This window comes from Cladosporium halotolerans (genome assembly GCF_011745625.1).
Source record: "Cladosporium halotolerans strain TM138-S3 chromosome Unknown Sca7, whole genome shotgun sequence".
NCBI classification, from domain to species: domain Eukaryota; kingdom Fungi; phylum Ascomycota; class Dothideomycetes; order Cladosporiales; family Cladosporiaceae; genus Cladosporium; species Cladosporium halotolerans.
Genome location: NW_027191458.1, coordinates 185,085 through 204,493, shown reverse-complemented (window position 1 = coordinate 204,493; position 19,409 = coordinate 185,085). Strand labels below are relative to the sequence as shown.

General features: G+C 57.9%; 5 protein-coding genes across 5 annotated transcripts; 1 reads left to right on the top strand and 4 right to left on the bottom strand.

Annotated features, from left to right (window-relative positions):
* Positions 1-3,720: 3,720 nt before the first annotated feature.
* WHR41_02813 (uncharacterized protein) lies at positions 3,721-8,292 on the bottom strand (the record flags this gene model as incomplete). The annotated part of the gene is made up of 2 exons (XM_069371419.1): positions 3,721-4,268; positions 4,338-8,292. 2 exons carry the CDS (start codon positions 8,290-8,292, stop codon positions 3,721-3,723), a joined length of 4,503 nt encoding a protein of 1,500 aa, XP_069231610.1.
* A 4,814-nt stretch (positions 8,293-13,106) lies between these two features.
* WHR41_02812 (uncharacterized protein) lies at positions 13,107-14,303 on the bottom strand (the record flags this gene model as incomplete). The annotated part of the gene is made up of 1 exon (XM_069371418.1): positions 13,107-14,303. One exon carries the CDS (start codon positions 14,301-14,303, stop codon positions 13,107-13,109), a length of 1,197 nt encoding a protein of 398 aa, XP_069231611.1.
* Positions 14,304-14,675: 372 nt separating this feature from the next.
* WHR41_02811 (uncharacterized protein) lies at positions 14,676-15,338 on the top strand (the record flags this gene model as incomplete). Its single annotated transcript, XM_069371417.1, has 1 exon — positions 14,676-15,338. The coding sequence occupies one exon, from the start codon at positions 14,676-14,678 to the stop codon at positions 15,336-15,338; it is 663 nt and encodes a 220-aa protein (XP_069231612.1).
* A 34-nt stretch (positions 15,339-15,372) lies between these two features.
* Positions 15,373-16,730, bottom strand: WHR41_02810 (uncharacterized protein). The gene is made up of 3 exons (XM_069371416.1): positions 16,412-16,730; positions 16,129-16,356; positions 15,373-16,071 (listed from the first exon to the last, which is right to left on the bottom strand). The coding sequence occupies exons 1-3, from the start codon at positions 16,556-16,558 to the stop codon at positions 15,634-15,636; spliced, it is 813 nt and encodes a 270-aa protein (XP_069231613.1). The 5' UTR covers positions 16,559-16,730; the 3' UTR covers positions 15,373-15,633.
* Positions 16,731-16,940: 210 nt separating this feature from the next.
* Positions 16,941-18,348, bottom strand: WHR41_02809 (uncharacterized protein; the record flags this gene model as incomplete). The annotated part of the gene is made up of 3 exons (XM_069371415.1): positions 16,941-17,171; positions 17,233-17,888; positions 17,936-18,348. The coding sequence occupies 3 exons, from the start codon at positions 18,346-18,348 to the stop codon at positions 17,146-17,148; spliced, it is 1,095 nt and encodes a 364-aa protein (XP_069231421.1). The 3' UTR covers positions 16,941-17,145.
* Positions 18,349-19,409: the final 1,061 nt, after the last annotated feature.

Sequence of the window (19,409 nt, the reverse complement as noted above, 5' to 3'; positions counted from 1 at the left end):
GCGCGGTGGTGTCACTATGGAGTCTGCAGTCGCGTGGTCAGGTCAGCGACGGGCATTCGATACAGCGGCAGCGCAAAGAATGGGCTTGGCGGCAGGCTGGAGATGGGAAGACGGTGGCGTGGCAGTGCATGGTGTCGCCACAAGGGCGGCGGAGAACGCACCTCGTCGCGCGCGGCTAAACGGGGCAGCGGCAGTGTGGAATGCTAGCAATCTGGGTGAGAGTGTATGGATGGGAGCGCAGTGACCGGGTGGTGGGCCGGCGCATAGCACGTCTCGCGGATGACGTCGAGGCGGTTGGGGGCGCGGGCGTGTCGTGTGCTTTGAGACTTTGAGACGACGAGATGCGCGCAGAGTGATGCAGTGGTGTGGGCGGAGGATCAGTGCGTGGTGGAGGAGTCGGTGCGCTCGCAGCAAGCGCGGTGGTGGTGGCCAGCGAGCGGCGTGGTGTGGCGATGCCGAGGGGGGCTGAGGCGGGCGCTGAGAAGCAAAAGCAGGCAAGAAGCTGCGACCCTGAGGTGCAAAGGCTTGGGGTGGGCGCAGCAGGCGGGAATGAATGGCGAGCCTGACGGGCTGACGGGCTGACGGGGGCGGTGCGTGTGCGGAAGGCGCCCGCGGGGCTGCTGGTGGCGCCGCGGTGTTGATCGTGAGGTTAGGCAGGGCACTACCCAGGTCGGTACTGGCTGGCGTGCGTGGCGAGTGCGCGGGTTCCTGGTGGGAGACGGCAGGTAGTGTGAGCAACTAAGGTATGCAAGGACTGGTGAGGGAGGAAGACGGCGTTGAGGCAGCCGGCGCGCTGAGGTGGCGGTCGCATGGTGTATACGGCAGGCCTCTCTGGGCCTCTCTGGGCTGCGGCAACACAGACGAGACGAGCCCGGCACGCAGGGATGAGCGCGCCCGAGGCTGGAAGGCTGGCAGAGCAACACATCCATTCGCTGCATTCGCTCCATCCGCCTCCCTCAGCCGGCTGCGCTGCTCATCACCGTCGTCATCGGCCAAGCGCTGCTCCTCCTCCTCCTCCTCCTCCTCCGCCGCTGCAGCCACACCGATCGCCAGCCCACTCGCAAACGCCTGCCGGCCCGGCGATGTGCGTGGGCCTGCGGATCGAGGGCAGTGAAGGCGTGGGAGCCGCGCGATCGCGTGCGGTGCCTTGCACGAACACCCGCCATACGAGGCTGACGATGTCGCGCGCGCCTTGGTGCTCGCTCGGCTCGGTCTCGCAGAGCCACGGGTGGCGTTCCAAAAGCGCTCCACCCACACCTGAAGGGCCTGGCAGCCGGGACGGGCGAAACAGCCAGGCAGACAGACTCACAGACAGCCAGCGACGCGGCCGTCGGAGAAATCGTCCGCTCTCGCGTGCGCCCAAGCGCACCTCGCACCCACGCAGATGGACGAGACCAGGGCTCGTGGCTCAAGCTCCACCGCGACCTCGCCAAACACCAACGCCCGCGTACGTGGCTGACGTCGGCGCGCGCTGCCGCCCTCGTCAACCCAGCCTCGTCGACCATTGAGCCGTGGCCTGCTTGCAGGGATGCATCGTCCGATCTGCCTTCTTCAAGCTGGAAGCCTCGCCTGTCAGGCGAGCCACGTTGCCGTCTCCATTCATCGTCCTGTGGCTCGTACATACCTTACTGTACATAGCATGCGACTCCCATGATGTAGCCACCGGGCGCGCACTGCGCATCGACACGCGCGCGGGGTTTCTAGAGATCGAGCCTATCGGCCATCTCTCGTGCTCTCTCACACCAACTAACTACTATCAAGACTGTCAAGTCTGTCATAGTGACCATTCCACCCACCCCAAGCGCCTCGCTTAAACCCCCCGCGTCGCCCTCCCAGCCAAACTCTAACGCACTTAAGGTAGCGCAGCCCGCGCCCGTATCTTGTTTTCACCCTCCACCCCTCGCGGCTGCCAGTCGTCATAACCCTGCAGTCTTTCGAGCACGACGACGCGCATCGTCCGCCAGCGCGTCATGGACATAATGCACGGAGATCCAACCGTGCCGTAGATCTATCAATCCCCGAGATGCGCAGTGTGAGAACTATTGTCATTGGCCCTCGCGCAAACCGTCGCCACCACCACCCCCACCGCCATCACAGATCCCGCCGGACCCAACTTACACACATTGCAATAATATGTATTTACATGCATCCATTCTCACGACCCGCCAGCGCGCCGCGCCCGAGCTCCCCCGAAGCTCAAAACCTCCCGCCCTGCCCGGGTCCCTATGCACACACATACTAACAACAGGAGCCTCCGACTCGCGACGTCCCCCAAACCCAGCCACACCACCACAGCGCCAGAGACCCTGACCATCTAACCAACCAACCAACCAACCAACCAAACAACCAACCAACCAACAGCAACAAAAATCAGAGCCCTCCTCGCCACCGCACAGACGGAGGCGCGCAGCCCGCGCACCGCGCCTCGTCCTCGTCCGTCGGCAAACAAAGACCACCACAAGGGACGGGACGGGAACAACGGGAACAGACGCGCGCCTTCCTTCTAGAACGTCTCCAAAGACATTCTGCCGGACGCGGGCTCGGGTCCCGAAGGGCGGTGGGGAAAGTCTGCGAGTTGTCTTTGCCGCGCCTTGTCTGGACCTGCTGGCCCGGCGAGTGGGTGAGGCTGGTGAGACAGCGCGCCGCGGCATATTGGACGGAGCGGTATAGGTAGGTAGTTACTAAGATGGGTGGAGTAGGCGTGGCGTGGCGTGGGTGTGGCGAAGCAGCCTGCGACGTTTTCCTTGCCAGTAGCGAGCGAAAGTGGCAGTGACAGGGTGCGGTTGACTAAAAGAGTTAAGTCCACGAAATTCAGCAACAGCACCTCACGTTCTAGACCTCACGAAGCGTGCGAGTGCTCGATCCTAGATCAGGCGAATATGCTGCTGCGTCGGATCGCGAGGCAGTTCGGGCTCGCTTTCATGAGGTGGGTTCCATCGTCCGACCTGGTATCGTTCATCAGGTGGCCAATGACCGCGGCAGATGACGGGACAAAATCTAGTGCGTTGACGTGAACAGCCTTTTATGCCGACGTGTTTGTTTCGCATACTACTTTTGATATGAAAGGTGACAATGGTATCGAATCTTGATAATTAACGAGTAGTAGGTAATATTCTGAAGCAATGAATCTATGTGCTGTATTCAGAAACTACTTCACATAACAAATTACCAAACAAAGAATGGGTATATCCATGGACACTACGACTACTACTACTACTACTACTACTACTACTACTACTACTACTACTGTACTGTACTACTGTACTTTACTACTACTACTAAGGCAAAAAACCAAGCAAGAAACAAGACAGGGTATTCGTTCATGCTTTGACAAAAGTCCAAAATTGAAAAAAAGGGAAGAGAGGAAAGAGGGGATGGAAGGAGAGGGGTTATGGGCACGTCCAAACGTGCCGCCCTGATCGCGTCGAGTAGTGATGAGGTCCAGTGTCGATTCGTCCGGGTCGCGTTCTTGTTTCGTTCAACTCGGCGAAGCGAAGAGAAGTCGTGCGAAAGGTCATGGCTGCAGTGTCGAAGCGCACTGCGAGGAATGAAGGCACTCGTTGGGTGGTAACAATTGCCGCCCAGGCCCGCGCAAGGCAGTCCTTTAGGGCATGACCCTCGAGTCGTGGCCACCGCTCAAAGAATGAGGCGGCGGGCAGCCGGGGTGATCATCACAGCCCCAAACCGTCAGAAAGCACCCGTTCAGTCATGCCGCATCACTCAAAAACTCGTCCCATACTCCCTACCCATCCCCACCCCCTCGCCCTGCCCCTGCCCCTGCCCCTGCTCATCCCTCAACCTCCCCGCGCTCCCCTTCCTCGCCACCTGCGCCTGCGCCATCGCGACCGCAGCAACCATACTGCTCTCGCGCCTGCGGGCCTTCGCATCGCGGCCGCCGGGCGGCGCCAAGCCCGGACTCCTCAGCGCGTCGTTCAGACTCCCGAAGCCGCCCTCGCCCTGCGGCGCCATGTGGTACTCCGGGCGCATGGGGATGAGGCCGGTCTCGTTTGGGTCGAAGTGGGGCGGGAGGCCGATGGATTGGAAGGTGGGCTGGTTGTAGGCTGGGGTTGGGAGGTTTTGGAAAGTCATTTTGCGGGGGGAGCGGAGGTCGGTGGGTTGGGAGGCGGGGTTGGCGGTGAGGTGGTCTTGGGCGGCGGGGGAGAGGGCGGAGGGGGAGAGGGGGGCGCCGAAGATGGTGGGTTGGTCTTCGACGAAGGAGGAGATGAGAGGGCCGGGGACGTTAAGGGTGGGGGCGAAGACGATGCCGACTGCGGTGGGATGTTAGTGTCAATGCTGGAAGGCTGACATGATTCGGAAGACTGGTTTGTAAGACTCACCATTGCGGACGTTCATCTTGTTGATGTCGGCATTGTTGACGACGCTGAGCAGGAACTCGGATAGGGCTGATAGGAGGACGCGGTTGGGACGAGGAAGCTTGTTCACCAGGACGTTCAGTTTGATCACCTTGTCTCTGGGGCCCAACTCGAGACATTGCAGGAATTCCAGATGCAGCTCTCTCGTCAAGATGCTGGCGGGCAGCTCACGTAGGTAGAGCTTGAGCAAGCTAGCGACGGCGTGGATGTCGTAGTTCTTCTCATCACCAACGAGGTCAACGTCACCTTCCGTGTTGAAGCGATCGCGCAGGGCTTTGATCACCGTGTTCGATCCGGACAATCGAAAGATGCCCTCCTCGTTGATGGCGCTCTTGTAGGCCAGGTATTGGAAGCAGCGGTACACCACTGCTGGAAGCTCAGTCGTCACGCCCGCAACATTCGCGCATTCGATAGACTCAGTCAGCGTCACACCAAAAGCTGCTCGAGTACCGCTGTCCGGCTGAGATCCAGGCAGGGAACCCTTCTCAGGACCCAAGTCAGACGAGGATCGTCCGCGGAAGCCGAAGAGACCACGCTTCTTGTCCTTCGAAACCCCAGGCGTGGGCGGAGGCTTCATACCCCACTGGCCAGAATCTTGGATGATGTGTGCGTTGCTTGGGCCGGAGATTGTCGGATGTTGTGGGAAAGACTGCTCGCTTGCGCCGCTGCTGTTCCCACTCTGGCGTGCAGAGTCGAAAGGAGGCGAAGGTGAACCGGATGGCCGTGCACTCGGAGGTCCCATGATCGGTGCTTCGCCAGCGACGGTTGATTCGTATCCGACGCTGCGCATCGAGTCAGGGTGCCTAAGACGGGTATCTGGCCCGAGAGACGATGGGCGGAGTTCGTTGAACGACTTTTGAATCTTGGGGCTTCGCGGTGCGCTTATGTCGGCCTTGGAAATGGGAACGCCTCTGCCGATCTCCTCACCGTCGTCCCGCCAGTCCACATATTGAAGGAGTGCATCGACCCAAGAGTCGCGCTCCTCATCGCTCTCCGCGCAGAGAACATGACGAACCAAACTAGAAGAATCCTTTCGCTTCGGCTCCAGGATGAGGAAGGCGTGCCTAAACTGGTTTTCCTCATCTTCAGTCGCGCTGCTGTTAGCTCCGGGTGACTGCTTGCCGATTTGTGCGTTTTGGAGTTTGATGGATCCGAGTTGGGCACCGCCAGGGGCCTCGAAGTACTTCAAGTTAGGCCCATCAAGCACGAAATATCGTGCCTTCCAACCGCCGAAGTTCTTGCCACGTTTTGTCAAGTACCCTTCACGTCGAGTGCGACCTTTGCCAACGGGAGTGTCAGGTCTGCGGTCTCCAACTGTAGGGAAGTAGTCTCCTCCCTCAGACTCAAAGGCTTCGGCTGACAAGAATTTGCAGACAATGTGAGCGGCACGCTCATCCTGGATTGCCTCCAGCATTCTGTCGAAGAACGCGTCCAAGGCCTGTCGACGCGCATCGATCTTTGCGGGTGCGTGGCCGGCGAAAAGATTCCGATCCGGCAAGCGGTCTCGGAATGCTGTCACCAGACGGATCTGATGATTCAATGTCGCCATCGCCGCAAACGTCTTCTCTACGCGCCACAATTGCTTCCCGTCAGACCGGGAGTGAATTGACAATGTGAACACGGGGTTTTCTTCGAAATGCTTCGGTGCCATGAAGCTCTGTCGTGAAGGTTTCATACGGGACGAGGCGGTCTTGACGAAGATTGATGGAAGAGCATTGGGCGGCAACAAGAGTCCAGGATACTGTTCAGTAATCAACCCCTTGTACACTTCACCTGGAGCTTTCGGGTCGCTGGATATCAACGGGCGTTCGTTCTCAGGGCTTGGGTCCGGGGAACCATCTGTGACACGGCTGTCGACTGAGCTGTGAGAAGCCTGTGCTGCATGATATGCTTCTGCACGTTGAAGATGTGGCGAAGCGAATGACATGGGTGTCTGCGGGGGCATTGGGATAGGTTGTCTCGGTGGGCGCGGTGATAGAGGTAGACCTGATCTGGGCGATAGAGGCATGGAGTTGAGAGCTTTGTTGGGTGCGCGTGGCATCGGTGAGTTTGGTGGTCGATCTCCAGGTCGGGGGCTCATAGGTAGACCTGGGCTCATGAGCGACGGGGCAGTCACGTTGCGCTGTAAAATACCAGGATGATCTGCGACCGCGCGCTGGCTCATTATAGCGGCCGGGTCGCCGGAAGGCTGATATGTCGGAACATGTGGCCTCTCGTGGACCGAATCAGAAAGTGTGTGGCCAGCATAGATTTGAGGGACGCCTGGTTCGTCCACTATCGCTGGCTTCTCGCCTGGTGGCAGACTCTTACTCTTGCTCTTGCTCTTGCTGTGTTTGCTTTTGTTCGACTGACTTCTGTGTTCGTCTTCTTGACGCGCCAGGACCTCTCGCTCGCGATCGTCCTCCTCGCGGGTTTTTCGCCTTCCTCGCGTCTCGCGATCAGCCCTGATCTTCTCCGGTTCTTCTTCATATTCCGATTCCGATGCATCTACGAAAGCCGGCGACATCGGGTCTTTAGCTTTGGGCGACAAGTTCAAGGGCGCAGGCGGCGCCTTCCGTGAAGCTCCCTTAAACGCTCCAGAGAAAGACGCTGCATTTGACGTGGGGCTGGTCGCCGATGAGACCGACAGCGAAGGTACATGGCCTCTTTGTGGTAGCTCCGGTGTCTTCGGTGACACTGGAGGTGACCTGGTGCTTGCGACTAATTGCGCCAGTGGCGCAGCTCGCTCGCTAACGCCAGGCACCGCATCGTGCGTCCTTGCGTCCTCCCCAACTTTTCCAAGCTCCCCATTGGCGAGCTCAGCACCGGTAGGTGTCTGGACTACGGGTATTCCAGCAGGCGAATCTACATCACGCGGGCCTTGCGGGGTGTCTGACCGACTGATGTACGACGACGCCACTTCTGAGCCCTCACTGACTTTCGGGCTGTCCAAATCACCATCCCGCAAAGCAGCGTGTGATGCTAACGATCGTGATCGGTCGGGGAGCGCAGGGGATTCGCTATCATCTCTTGCCACCAGCTCCGCAGGAGTCTGACCTGACCCTGTCAGAGCGGGTGCAGAAGACGACGAAACCAGGCTTTCCTTCAATTTTCTCCTGTAGCGGTCCTTCTCCTTTAATGACTTCTCCAGATCCTTGTTCAAACCTAGAATCATAGCTCTTTGCTTTTCCACGAGGCGCCAGAGTTGGGCGTTGTGTGAGGCTGCTGAGGCTTTTTCGCTCAGCAATTTTTGGATGGCAGCCTCTGGCGAGCCAGCTGCAGCAATCGCGGATGCGACGTCCTGTGGGCCGGCGCTGTCGGATACACGATACGAACTCGGTGCGGATGTTTTTTGTGACGTCGAAACGCTGGATAGGGAGGATACGGTAGAGTCTATGGAGGCGGTTCGAGGCATGTTCGCGGGTGGCTCCTGCCGAGAAGGGCGCGAGGACGAAGACATGGTGGGAGACGCTTGAGGGGAGCTTGACGGCGCGGTGCCGGTCTGGAATTGCTCGCCTGTGATCGTGTCGGTCACGGCGGCGCGTCCCTGGGCCTGCGCCTGCACCTGTGAAGCTGCAAGTTCCTTCCGGGCCAGCTCCTCTTTCAGCGCATCTGCAGCAGCGGCTTCACGAATGGCATCGAGGCGAGGGTCGGGCGCTGCCCGTTTGGCTGGGTCGGGGACACGCACTCGGTCCGGAGAGGGTGGTGTCGCGTCAGGCCAGCTGGGCACATATGCGCTGCGATTGGAGGAGGACGAGGCCTGGGTCGGGGGAGTCGAGGCGGAGGGAGGCGTGGTCGGGCTGCGAGTGGTGGAGGCGGGCTCGTAAAGAGCGAGCGGGCTGGTGGGCGCGCGGGAGGGCAACGAGCTGGTGTGGCCGCGGTGGTCGCGAGTCGAGTCGGGCTGGTGTGCAAGCAGCCTCGACGACTCGTTGGAGGCCATTTGCGCCCAGACGCCGTGGACGGCGCTGTGACGGACTGGCGTGGTGTCGCCAATGAGAGGCCGGCGCTTAGGATTGGATTAAACGGGCGACGGAGGATATGCGGCAGACAGACTTGACGCAAGCTCTGTGCGCCGCCGGGGGGTGCTGGCCTGGCGAGGGCTGCCGCAGGTAGATGCAGGCGGCGAGGATGATGGGATATTGGCACGCGGGCTGCCGGCGAGAGAGGTGAGGACAGACACCTGCCAGCAGGCCGCCTGACGCTGTTCCTGCGTCGAGGAGTCGTCGAGTCGCGCACACGCTGGACGGTTTAAGCACGACCGGCTATTGTATACGCTAGCGCACCTCGTCTCCGCTGGGCTGTTGATGCGCTGCACCAAGGCACGGTCGCACTGCAGCCTGGCGAGGGGGGAGGAATTGCTTGCGATGGACGGGAGCGGGAGTGATGGGCCTGGCGCTCAGGAACAAGAATGCCGTGCTGCCACGCGCCGCCGTCAGCAGTGGTGGGAGCGATGCTGACAGCAGTGCGCCTTAGCTGAGCGCCCTGGCAGAGAGGAGCTGGTACGAGTACGTACGACGGCAGGGCCCTATCGGAGCCTACACCACCTCTCTCCAGGGCCGCCTCCTGGGAGCAGTCCTGGCAGCAAATCCACCAAGATTCGATGACAGCCACGACCCACCCGGTGCAAAGGCCCTGTCTCTACCCGGCCGGTGCACCCTCCGATTTGCGCGGGGTGTTGACACGCTTCGATAGTCGTCTGTGTGTCTCACGCTGCTCTCGCTTGCCGTCCAGTAGCAGAGCCGAATATAAGGTGCGTGCAATCGTCTACGATTACGCCGGTCTTCAAAAGCGCAAACATCGACATGGATATATCAGGCGCACGCCTACTGTGCCAGCGTACCCTGACCACGGCTCTGGCATACCCACCTCCCCGCCCGCGAGACTTCTGTCAGCCGTCTGTCACGCTGGCTTGACTCGAAAGCGTACCGAACCTATTGATCGCAGCCCGCTACGCACCGAACCCGTCCGAGCCAATCTCCGTAATTCTTCCTCTCCACCACGGCTCCAGATAATTGTGGCTCCGTGCCCAGCGGCGAGCGCGCCAGGCACGCCGTTCGCTCCCCCAAGCAAGCGAGCCTGGCTGCAGTCTCAGATCCTTCGGCACGCAGGCACCAGTGCCATCCTGCACGCACTCCCGCAGCCCACGCATATCAATCACACACGCGTGGTATCACAAACCTCATATCCACTCGCCCTGCGCCACGCCTGTCCCTTCGCCTGCACCGCATCTCTCCCGGCGACTTTCCCCGCACGCAGCTGAAGTGACAAGGCGACCGGGCGTGGCTCTCCTCGCTCGCTCGCCCGCAAGCCCTCTCGCCGAACTGTTGAGGCGCGCCGTCGCCTACCTTACCGTGCCCCCTGAACCCCGAACAATCTGCTGACTTCACCACTACCTCGGGGCGCCTCTCCATCGTCTCGCCCACCGCTCGCCTCGCCCAAGCCACGTAGGGCAACTGCCCAATCCAGCGCGCCGCGCCAGGTCCATGACCGCGGCCATTCGCCAGCCCTCCTCTCGCTTAAGCATTGACTCGGGGGGTCCGCGCAGCAGCCGAGCAGATCATCAGTCCCCCGTCCGCAAACGGCCTCAGGGCCCTGCTCTGCCCTGGCCCTGCGCCGAACTTTATCTCTTCTCTTCCCGGCGCGCGAACCGCTCGCCACGACACTGCGGTACTGCACTGTATGCAGATGTCCTGAACCGGCGCGCACGTGGTCTGGCGTCCGAGGGCGTTCCAGCCATCGACCGCCGTGGCGTGAGGCGTGACGGACGACCTCACACATCGATACATACAGTAAATACAATAGATCAACCCATCCATCCACGCGGCTACCCGCATCACTCGCCACAGATGACCTCCTCCTCCCCTCCTCGCCAGCCAAATGATCCTGCGCCCAGCGCCCACGGGCCTCCGCGCGTGCACTCTGCGATCGGCTCGTTGCGCGTTTCGCCTTGATTGCGCCATGATTGCGAGCCCTTGTCTCGTCTCCAGACGCGGCGAGCCGAGGTGCCCCGCTGGCGGCATCCTGGTGGGAGATCATCGTCTTTTGAGTAAGGTAGTAGTTTGCAATTCAGTAACTTTATGTACTACTGTAGAAGAGCGGAGTTCTGACTCTCAGGAGAACGGCAATCATCATCTCGAGGTGCGAATCTGCGAGACGAGGGTGAGTCTTCGCGGACGGATCTGCGCGCGTGCGACGACGGCGCGGGGCGGGATCGCCGGCGAGGCGTTTCAGCATTTGGATTGCATATCTCTCTCTTCATCTATCATCATTGTTGAGCAATACTGCGCTGATGAATAGGGCATGTGGGCACGTCTGATATCAGGAGAGCGGACATTTGCGGGTTTTGTTTTTAGTGGACTCATGTTTAGGCATTTCTGTCTATCGGCATTTCGATCACCGCGATATCACCCGACCGTCAGGGCTTCATCATGGGTGTGCGTGGCTGTCGGCGTGGCGTGGCGTGATGAGCTTTTGTCTGTCGGTCGATCGTTTGATCGACTCCCTAATCGTTTTGAAACGTCGGTATTCTCGGGGTGTCGATATATTTAGGTGCCTCAGGCGAGCAAATTAGCGGAGGGCTCCGGAGTGGTTGAGTAGACACTTTGTCGCAGCCGTTCTGTGTCGACTCCCGGTCGTCAAGGAAAAGGCTATATATCGCAATATAGCTGTCTAGTGATTTTGCGAAAGGTGTTCGAGGGCAGGGCAGAATTGGTGATTTTAGGGGTTGACCTTTACCCGGAAGTTTACAGGCTTCACGGTCCTAGTAACGTTGCGTATTCGGGGTATCCATGAGATGCCAGTCTTTCTGAGGGAAGGTGTGACCTCAGTAGTCTAGAAAAGAAGGTAGCACATTACCGTTCCTTTTCTTATGGAGAGGAGAGAGATTCCACCATAACTAATTTATCACGGCAACTAATAGACCTCAGATTTAGGATGGAGGGCGCGAGGCATTCTCGGTACACATTTATGATGGTGGTGATAGTCGTAATGGAATCGTTTTCAGTGCAGGATCAAATGGGAAACAGTGACTCAATGCTTCATCGTACAGTTGTGGTACGGCATTACTGGGTGGAAACGCAGTGTCCGATCCTTCCTCGGCCGCCTTTTGTTTCAACCTCTTGTATGTCGGATTCTGTACCGTTTGCGCTCGAGATATTAATGAGGATCCTGAGGGTTGGATGCTTGAGTCTGGTCTTGACATTCATCTACCGCTACGTCAAGCTGTGTAAATTGATGGGTACGAAGGGTGCTCAGCTGTTGGAATTTCTTGCCACATTCGACGCGCTCGAATTGTACAAAGGGCTTGGTGATTTTGCTGACGGCTTAAGGTCGAATACTTCGCGCACCACGGACGGTAGGCGCCACTTGGTCCCCATAATTCAATGGTAGGCGTGTCTTGGTCTCGCCGGTGTGCTTTCCGGGCTCGCGCACGCGAGGCCCAGCTCGCAGTAAGCATTGTTGGTGATTTGTTGACCGTTTTCGATGAGTTGTATATATGCTAGCTCATGCCATGGAGAAACTCCTTGGGTAGAGGCGGAAAAGCCAGGTCTTCTCTTTGTGAGATCTGCACAAAGCCAACAGGCCTTCAGCGATCGAGACGTCTAGATTCTCTAAGCATCCAGCGATGAGGTCCTCCGTCTTGCTTTAAGCCTTCTAAAGTGGCCATGGAGAGATCACCACGTGCGAGTTCCTTCGAGCTACTCTGGTAGATGGCTGCGGGGACACGCTATCCACAGCAATGTCCTGCTAACGTGGCCATCAAATAAGGTGGATTGGTGAGGCGGGCGGCGGTTCTGGCGACCAAGCTTGGCAAGCTGTATTACAAATATGGTGCGAATGTACTCGGAGTCGCCATCAATCAGTTTGTATGGTCCTAGACGGTCCAGTAAGATGGTGCAGCTCGGAAAACCCGCAAGCTTGTGAGGAACCGGGATTATCAAGTGGTGTTGACAAGTTGAAAGGTGGTGTCGATGGTGCTCCCTGCGTGCTATAGATGACCGTGGCCTCTTTCGGTGGCTGGCCCACCTGAAAATTCATTTGATGCTCCGTCGAGTTTTCCATGAGCCCTCTTGCGTGCGCGTGTGGTGTGATCCTGTAAGAGGAAGAGATGCGGTTGCGGTGGCTGGGCGACATGAGACGTTGAAGCCTACTAGAGGAGCGTCGAGCCGTCGACGTCGTGGGTGTAGACGACATCGCTATATACCTTGATGGTTTCGATGCCGCTGTTGTTTAAATGGGAAATGGTGTTGAATGTGGAGATTAGAGAAGGCTGAAGGTGAGAGATCAATATTGCCCAGCGGGTTGCGAGTACTTGAGTTGGATGACAGCGCAAGCGACATGGTGAGTATAGTGAGCGGGTCATGCGGCATCTAAGTCGTCATGTGCGTACTTTGGAATTTTTTTCTCGTCGACCTCTTGATACAGAACCGACTGTGTTAAACGCATGGTGTCTCGGAGGGACGCGGTCTGAGGCAGTTCTGGTAGCTAGCTAATTGACTGACCATGTGAGTTATTTGAGAATGCGATCCCCCTACAAATTCCGCCACTTTGCCTCTGTATTATGGCTGGCTTCTTGTTGCATCCTGTAGATGTTCAACACTTGCGATGTTGACTGTGGCGAGTCCCTGAGCCATTTCCCGGCGATCACGCCAACTTCTAGCGTTTAACTGGTCGTACGGTCATCATCATCATGATAGAGCCAAGCTCGTAATGCCTCATCTCATCATTGTTTGCCCGCGGCAGTCATGAGTACAATCATGCCTTGGCAGCCTCTCCGTTCTCGTTCTCGTTTGAAGCCTTCCGGAAGCGACCCTGCATCCAGCAACGGTACATCTTGATCTTCCTCTGACGGTTCACCAGCATGCGTCTATCAACCGCCAGATTTAACACTTGCAGCCCCGGCACCTGAACCTTCGTTGGAGCCTCGCCTTCATCCTTTGAGTTGGCAGGGATGTTTCCAGACCAGATTTCGCGCAACTCGTCTTCCTCAAAGAAATACACCCTTGTGCCATCGCCGCGCACGTAGAAGTTCTCGTCCAAATACCGGCCCTTCTTGAACCGCACCTGGGCCAGGTCGCCACGCCCGTAGTCGCGGAAGAGCACCTCACCGCCAGGCTTGAGCAGAGTGTGCACATTGCGCACCGCCTGCGCCCATTGATCGGGCGACAGCGCGGAAAAGATGAAAATCATGACGATCAAGTCTACGGATCCGGGTTTCAGGCCTGGTGGAAGAACCTCACCGGCTGCGTCCCAGACATCTGCCTGGAGGACTCTCGGCTCCTGTTGTGATGTGTAGGCTTCCTGCGAGCGGATCACGTCGATGGCTTTGGCGCTGTAGTCGCATGCGTGCAGTTTCAGGCCTGGGTTAGAGTTCATCGCGAGGACGGGGAAGGCGGTGTTGCCGGCTCCGGCGCCGACTTCGAGGACGGTGCAGGGCCCATGGTCGGCTTTGGTCACTTCGGCGAGCACAGGAAATTCCTGAGTCAACCACTTGCGGTCCTTGAAGAAGTTGGCCTGGTTGTTGGAGTAGAACTTGTCCCACCACTTCTCGGGCTTGTCGTTGAACCGCTTCTTGTCGAAATCAGAGACCTGGTTCTCGCGCTGGAAGATGGTCTGCGCTGCGATGAACTCGGTGTACTGCGGGTCGACTTCGACGTGGTCCCACGCATTGTGCGCGAAGATGTCGTCGCCTTCTTCCAGGTACCGCGTGCCGAATTGGAAAGGGTCGCTTCGCTTTTGAGGGTTGCTTTGCGAGTCTGTGGCGGGCTTTCGAATCGGTTCGATCGTTGCTGGCACTCCGTAGGCGTCTTCTTCTGCTTGCTGCTGAGAGGTTTTGTTGGAGTCGTCGATCGCCACGTACTCCCTCATGTGCTCCATTCCTTTCGTCAATTGTTGACGGGGCTGCTTTTGCCTGACAGGCAAAGTTGTCTCGTCTTGTCTTGATTCAGCCATTTTGCTCTATTACTGCAACCTTTTTGTGTTCTCTGCAGTGTTCGCCCGATTCGAGTCAACGGCCAGGAATTTCTTCCTTCAACTTTCGCAAGCCTCCACAAATCCCACGCCGCCCGTTTGGACCCTGAAAGCAGTGTCTCGGATCTGCCCGCCGGTCCCGAACCCAATCTGCGGAACTTAATTGCGGAGGAAGATCACCAGAACGACGACTAATGATTTCATCGTCACCGTCCTCTAGCATTTGAGCGTTCTCTTGTTTGCCGTTGTTTCGCGAAACCACCATTCGTTTCTCTTCATTCATACACAGCATCACTTCATTCGCCAGCCGAACCAGCATCTCACTTACAACAACCTGATCCCCACGCCTCCAACATGGCCACCAAAACCCTCCGACCCTTCCTCAACACCTTCCGACCACTCATCCAGCGCCCGAACCCTCACCACCACCAACAAACCCGCACCTTCCTCTCCAACTTCCTCCCCAACCCCGGCCCGCAAACCATCTCCGCCTCGCGAACCCTCCCCTACCCCGCCCGCGTCATCTACCAGACCATCTCCGACGTCGCCTCCTACAGCGCCTTCATCCCCTACTGCCGCTCCTCGCGCGTGACCAAGACCTCCGCCCCGACCGCCGCAGACGGCAAGCGCTACCCCGAGGAAGCGGAGCTGCAGATCGGCTTCAATGGCGGCCTGAGCGAGGCCTTCTGGAGCCGCGTTTACTGCGCGCCGGAGAGGGTTGTCGAGGCTGTGGCCGGGCAGAGCGAGACGGCGCTGTCGGATGAGGAGGTCGCGCATCATAGTGCGCGTGGGCCGGTGGAGGGGGATCCGACGAGGGATGAGAGGGTGCTGAAGAGGTTGGCGACGAGGTGGAGTTTGGAGCCGCGGGGGGAGAGCACGGAGGTTAGCTTGAAGGTTGAGTTTGAGTTTGCGGAGCCACGGTTGGCGAGCGTGAGCGCGGTGATGGCACCGATGGTGGCGGATAAGATGATTGAGGCGTTTGAGGCGAGGGTCAAGGATGTTGCGGAGGGGAGGTGAAGAGATGTCAGAGTGTCAGGCTGAGAGGAGGTAATCTTGATGACGATGGAGACGGGTTGCATATATTGCTGTGACACACGCTTAGACGTATAGATCTTAATACTACGATGACATGTTGTGTACGGTGTTTGAGCGAGTCTGAAGTGCCCTTCTTGAGACTTGTTCCAATTATTCCAACTAAAGTAATTGTGACCCGAACGCCATCCTGATTTCCAGTGTCACAGCCTGATACTAATTACGGATTACCCAAACAGACAGTCTAGAGCGCGAGAAATTCGGACAAAAGGGAGAAACACTAGTTGTTGTTCTGGCTGTTCAGGATCCTCAAGATCGCCAGAAACAAGTTGAGGATGTCAAGGTACAGGCTGATCGCAGCAGCAATCTCCTCTTCAACATGGTAGTGGCGGATCACAAGCTGTGTGTCAACCAGAATGTAACCCGAGAAGATCAGCGCAGCGACCACGCCGTAGCCCAGCTCGACGCCGCTGGACTTGGGGAAGAAAGCCGCCATGAAGCCGAAGATAATCAGCACCCACAGCGCGCCGAACAGGTACGGCATCCAGCTGGTGAAGTCGTACTTGGTCTGGCAGGCAAAGAGCGTGAGGGCGATGAAGATGCCAAAGGTGAAGATCAGGGCTTGCAGGACGATGCGCGATTCGAACATGCTGGTGATCACGGAGACGCTGTAGGCTTCGAGACCGGTGAAGACTGCGAGGAAGGCAAGATTCATGGGCTAAGTGGGGTGTTAGTCTTGTAAGGGCTGATGCGCTGCTGATGGGGATGTACTTACATAGCTCTTGCGCTTCCAGTATGTGAGCAGCATGAAGCCGATCGCGCCGAACAAGCTGACCCACATCATCCATTGGTTGGTCTGGATCCATCTCTTGTACGGCTCGGAGAAGAAGCTGATGGAGCTGAGGGCTGTCGTGAGGAGGATTTGCAGGGTGAGGATCGCGTAGACCTTGCGGATGAACTGCATGCGAATGGGCAGGGTCGCTTCTGCGACTGAGCCGCCGAACTGTTGTGTGGTCAGCACACTGCTTTCGTGGTTGTTGCGCTTCTCAAATGCTCACCTTGAAGTCATCAGGGACATTGTCGTCTTCAGATCGGGAGTCTCCAGGCACGGGTTCAGCCTGGTATGAAGGAGGCGGCTGGCTGTAGCCTGCTTCCTCGAAGCTGTCGCGCTGGGGAACGTCTTGGTATCGTGTGTTCGCCGCCATGGTGTGTGTGATGCCTCGAAAGACCGTGATAGGTAGATCCAGATGTTGTCGACGGTGACTTCGTGCGAGTAGTATGTCGATGTAGGTACGTCGGAGTGTGAGGCGGCGGCGTAGAAAGCGCTAGAGAGCGCGTGGGACGTCCTGGTGACGACGTTGGACTTGCGGGGGATGAGGCTTGAAGAAGGGCTGCGCCACATCAGGCTGTGCACGTGACCTGCCCAACGTTGACATTAGATGAGATTCTTTGTTTTCGCAGAAACGTGACCTGCATCTTTTTACTTCGGAAGATTGCGGCTCCCAGGCAGATACATCTTCAGAAGCGAGACGACGATGATGACTCAACAGTACTGTGACGCACGAGGCATAGGTATCATGATCCAAATGAAGGAGCGGAGATATTTTAGATTGATTAGAAAAATGAGCGACCGAAAGATTCACTGACCATCGCGTGAGCAATTTCAAAATCCTGTATGAAAACCGAAACCAACCCGAACGCCAGAAGACCAGACCGAGAGTAGGGCTTTGACGAAAAGAGCGAATGGTTGCCGCGTATCGAACACGCTTGAGCCGACGTATGTCTCCTACCTTCACTGCTCGCGCTGTTGGATCAATTCTGGGCAGCAATGTTAGAAAAGCAACGGACATTGACAGCGAAATTTAAGGAGTCGACTCACTCTCTCGCAGCTTCAACAAAACTCCGCCAAAGCTTGTCGCGACCCCCGATGATCCCGACGAAGCCGACGAGCGGCCCGACACAGAACTCCCAGGACGCGCATTGGGACGGCGGCTCAGCTCGTGGATAATCTCGTCGACGTACGCGATCTGCCTCAACAGCGGCACGCCGAGCTCCCGCTTTATCATGATCCTGAGGACTTTGACGGCGAAGACGTCCTGGGATTGTCCGATCAGGCGCTGGTACAGATTGACGTCGATGGCCGACTGCAGGGCGTACGGCGAGCCGCGGCCCCCGTAGTGGTCCCTGTCGCGACGGACAACGTCCCGGATGATGTCTAGCAGGAGGCTGAAGAACTCCATCCTGGTGTCGAGCCTCATGGCCTCCCAGTACGTGGCACGCGTCATGCGCTTGATGGCGCCCGCAAGATTCTTAAGGCGTTGGGCGGTGTTGATGACGTCGTACCGGTTCGATGGGTCGGACGGGTTGCGATCAAAGCGAAGCATCGTCGTCTCCCAACGGGTCCTGAGACGCCTGGCCATGAGCTTGCTCCATTGGTCGCTGGGGACTTTCACGCGGGCTTTGAGAGCTTTGAGGAAGTCAGAGTTCTCAGCCGCAAAGTCGGCTACGACTCGTACGAGTCCCGCATACTCAGCACTGTTGAGGGTCAGACGATGTATAGAAGGATCCTTGATGTCACTTACGATGTCGGATGGCCCAGCATGTTTTCCTTTCTAACGAGCCCGTTTGGTTCTCCGATTGCAAAGATGTTGCTTACAATCGTTTCATCATCGTCCTCGTCATCGCTTTCGTCACTATCGTCGCTATCTTCGCTTTCGTCATCGCTATCGTCCCCGTCGCTGTCGGTGTCGGTGTCGCTGTCCTCATCGTCACCTTGGGCGGTTGATAGAGGCGTGCCCGGCGTGACAACACGCGTCTGACCGCTCCTCGAAGAGCCAGCTTGGGCTTGAGGAGAAGCCGTGTAGGTAGCACGGTTCTGCGAGCGAGTAGTCGCAGGCATGGTAGCTCCCTTCCGGTTGGCTGCGACGTATGCTTGAGCGACTGCGAGCCGAGCGAATGCGTTGACAGGCGCAGGCTGAGAGTTTCCCTTGGGCATGGTGGAAGAGTTCTGATCGAAATGTCGATGGTGCTCTGGATTTTATATCTGCTTGGATACGTTGGTGCTCGAGGGCTCTCTTATAGAGATAAGGGATGTTCGATGCTCAGGCACGGCACTGACGGCCTCGTTCCCCGACAGCGACCACGAGGCACCTACTTCGGGGTCTCCATTTTCCAACACTGTAGTCGGAGCCTACTGCGAGCCTTGACACCTCGGCGACCTCGCCAAGCAGTTTGGCGGCGCTCGGGGACCTGCAGGGGATGGCCGACGCCACAAGGAAGCGTGTGGAGGGAACATCGTTCAGAAGTTGCGCACGAGCTGGATTGATGCCTGACACCCGATGCCGATCGGGGCCTTGAAGTGAACGATGTGCCTCACAGCACGGAAGGGGGGGCGTAGACCGCCGCTAGCGTCGAAGAGGCGGCGATGCCTGCAGTCGCAGTTGCGGGACTTGTGGAGGGCTGCATGACTTTGCGGCAAGGCGAACGGCTTGACAGCTTTCGCGAGGTTGTCAGAGCTGCCATCGGCATGGATGCAACGTTCGCTTGCGAAGGCCGCATGGCCTGGTGATCACGTTTCTGAGCTTGGGAGTGCTGTCCGGGGCCATCGTCCTATCGTTTTGCTTGAGTTGAGGTCGCCATGCTCGGGGCGATGCAATAATCCGGCCTTGTGGTCGAAGGGGTAGCCATTGCACCGGTAGGAACTATTGTTTCAAACCCAGCAGTTGCTGTCAGTTGACTCTGCCGTTGTGTTGGACGGGTCGCGTGCACTTGGCGAGACTTAGGGCGGGCCGAAGTGATTCGCAAGGGAGGCTCGATGAGAGAAAGTCTCCATGACATAGCCTAGTGATGTTGCTGTGTAAGTGAAGTGGACTGGGTGCCTGAGGGGAAGCACCAGCCGAGGCGTGGCTTGTGCTTGCGGCGCTCGCAGAAAGTTGGGCGACCAACGACAATGCCTCAAAAAACGCCAACGTTGGTTGCGGCGGCTAGTCCGGGTCGGTTCATTGCGCCCACGGGAAAGAAATCTTCCTGTGATATCCTTATGGTCCATCAATTGCG

Bases quoted from the DNA above. Each gene is read 5' to 3' on its own strand.
- WHR41_02810 (XM_069371416.1), bottom strand. From the start codon at position 16,558: ATGGCGGCGAACACACGATACCAAGACGTTCCCCAGCGCGACAGCTTC. The intron at 16,357-16,411 runs GTGAGCATTTGA...ACCACACAACAG, and splicing joins ATGTCCCTGATGACTTCAAG to TTCGGCGGCTCAGTCGCAGA. The intron at 16,072-16,128 runs GTAAGTACATCC...CACCCCACTTAG, and splicing joins ACTGGAAGCGCAAGAGCTAT to CCCATGAATCTTGCCTTCCT.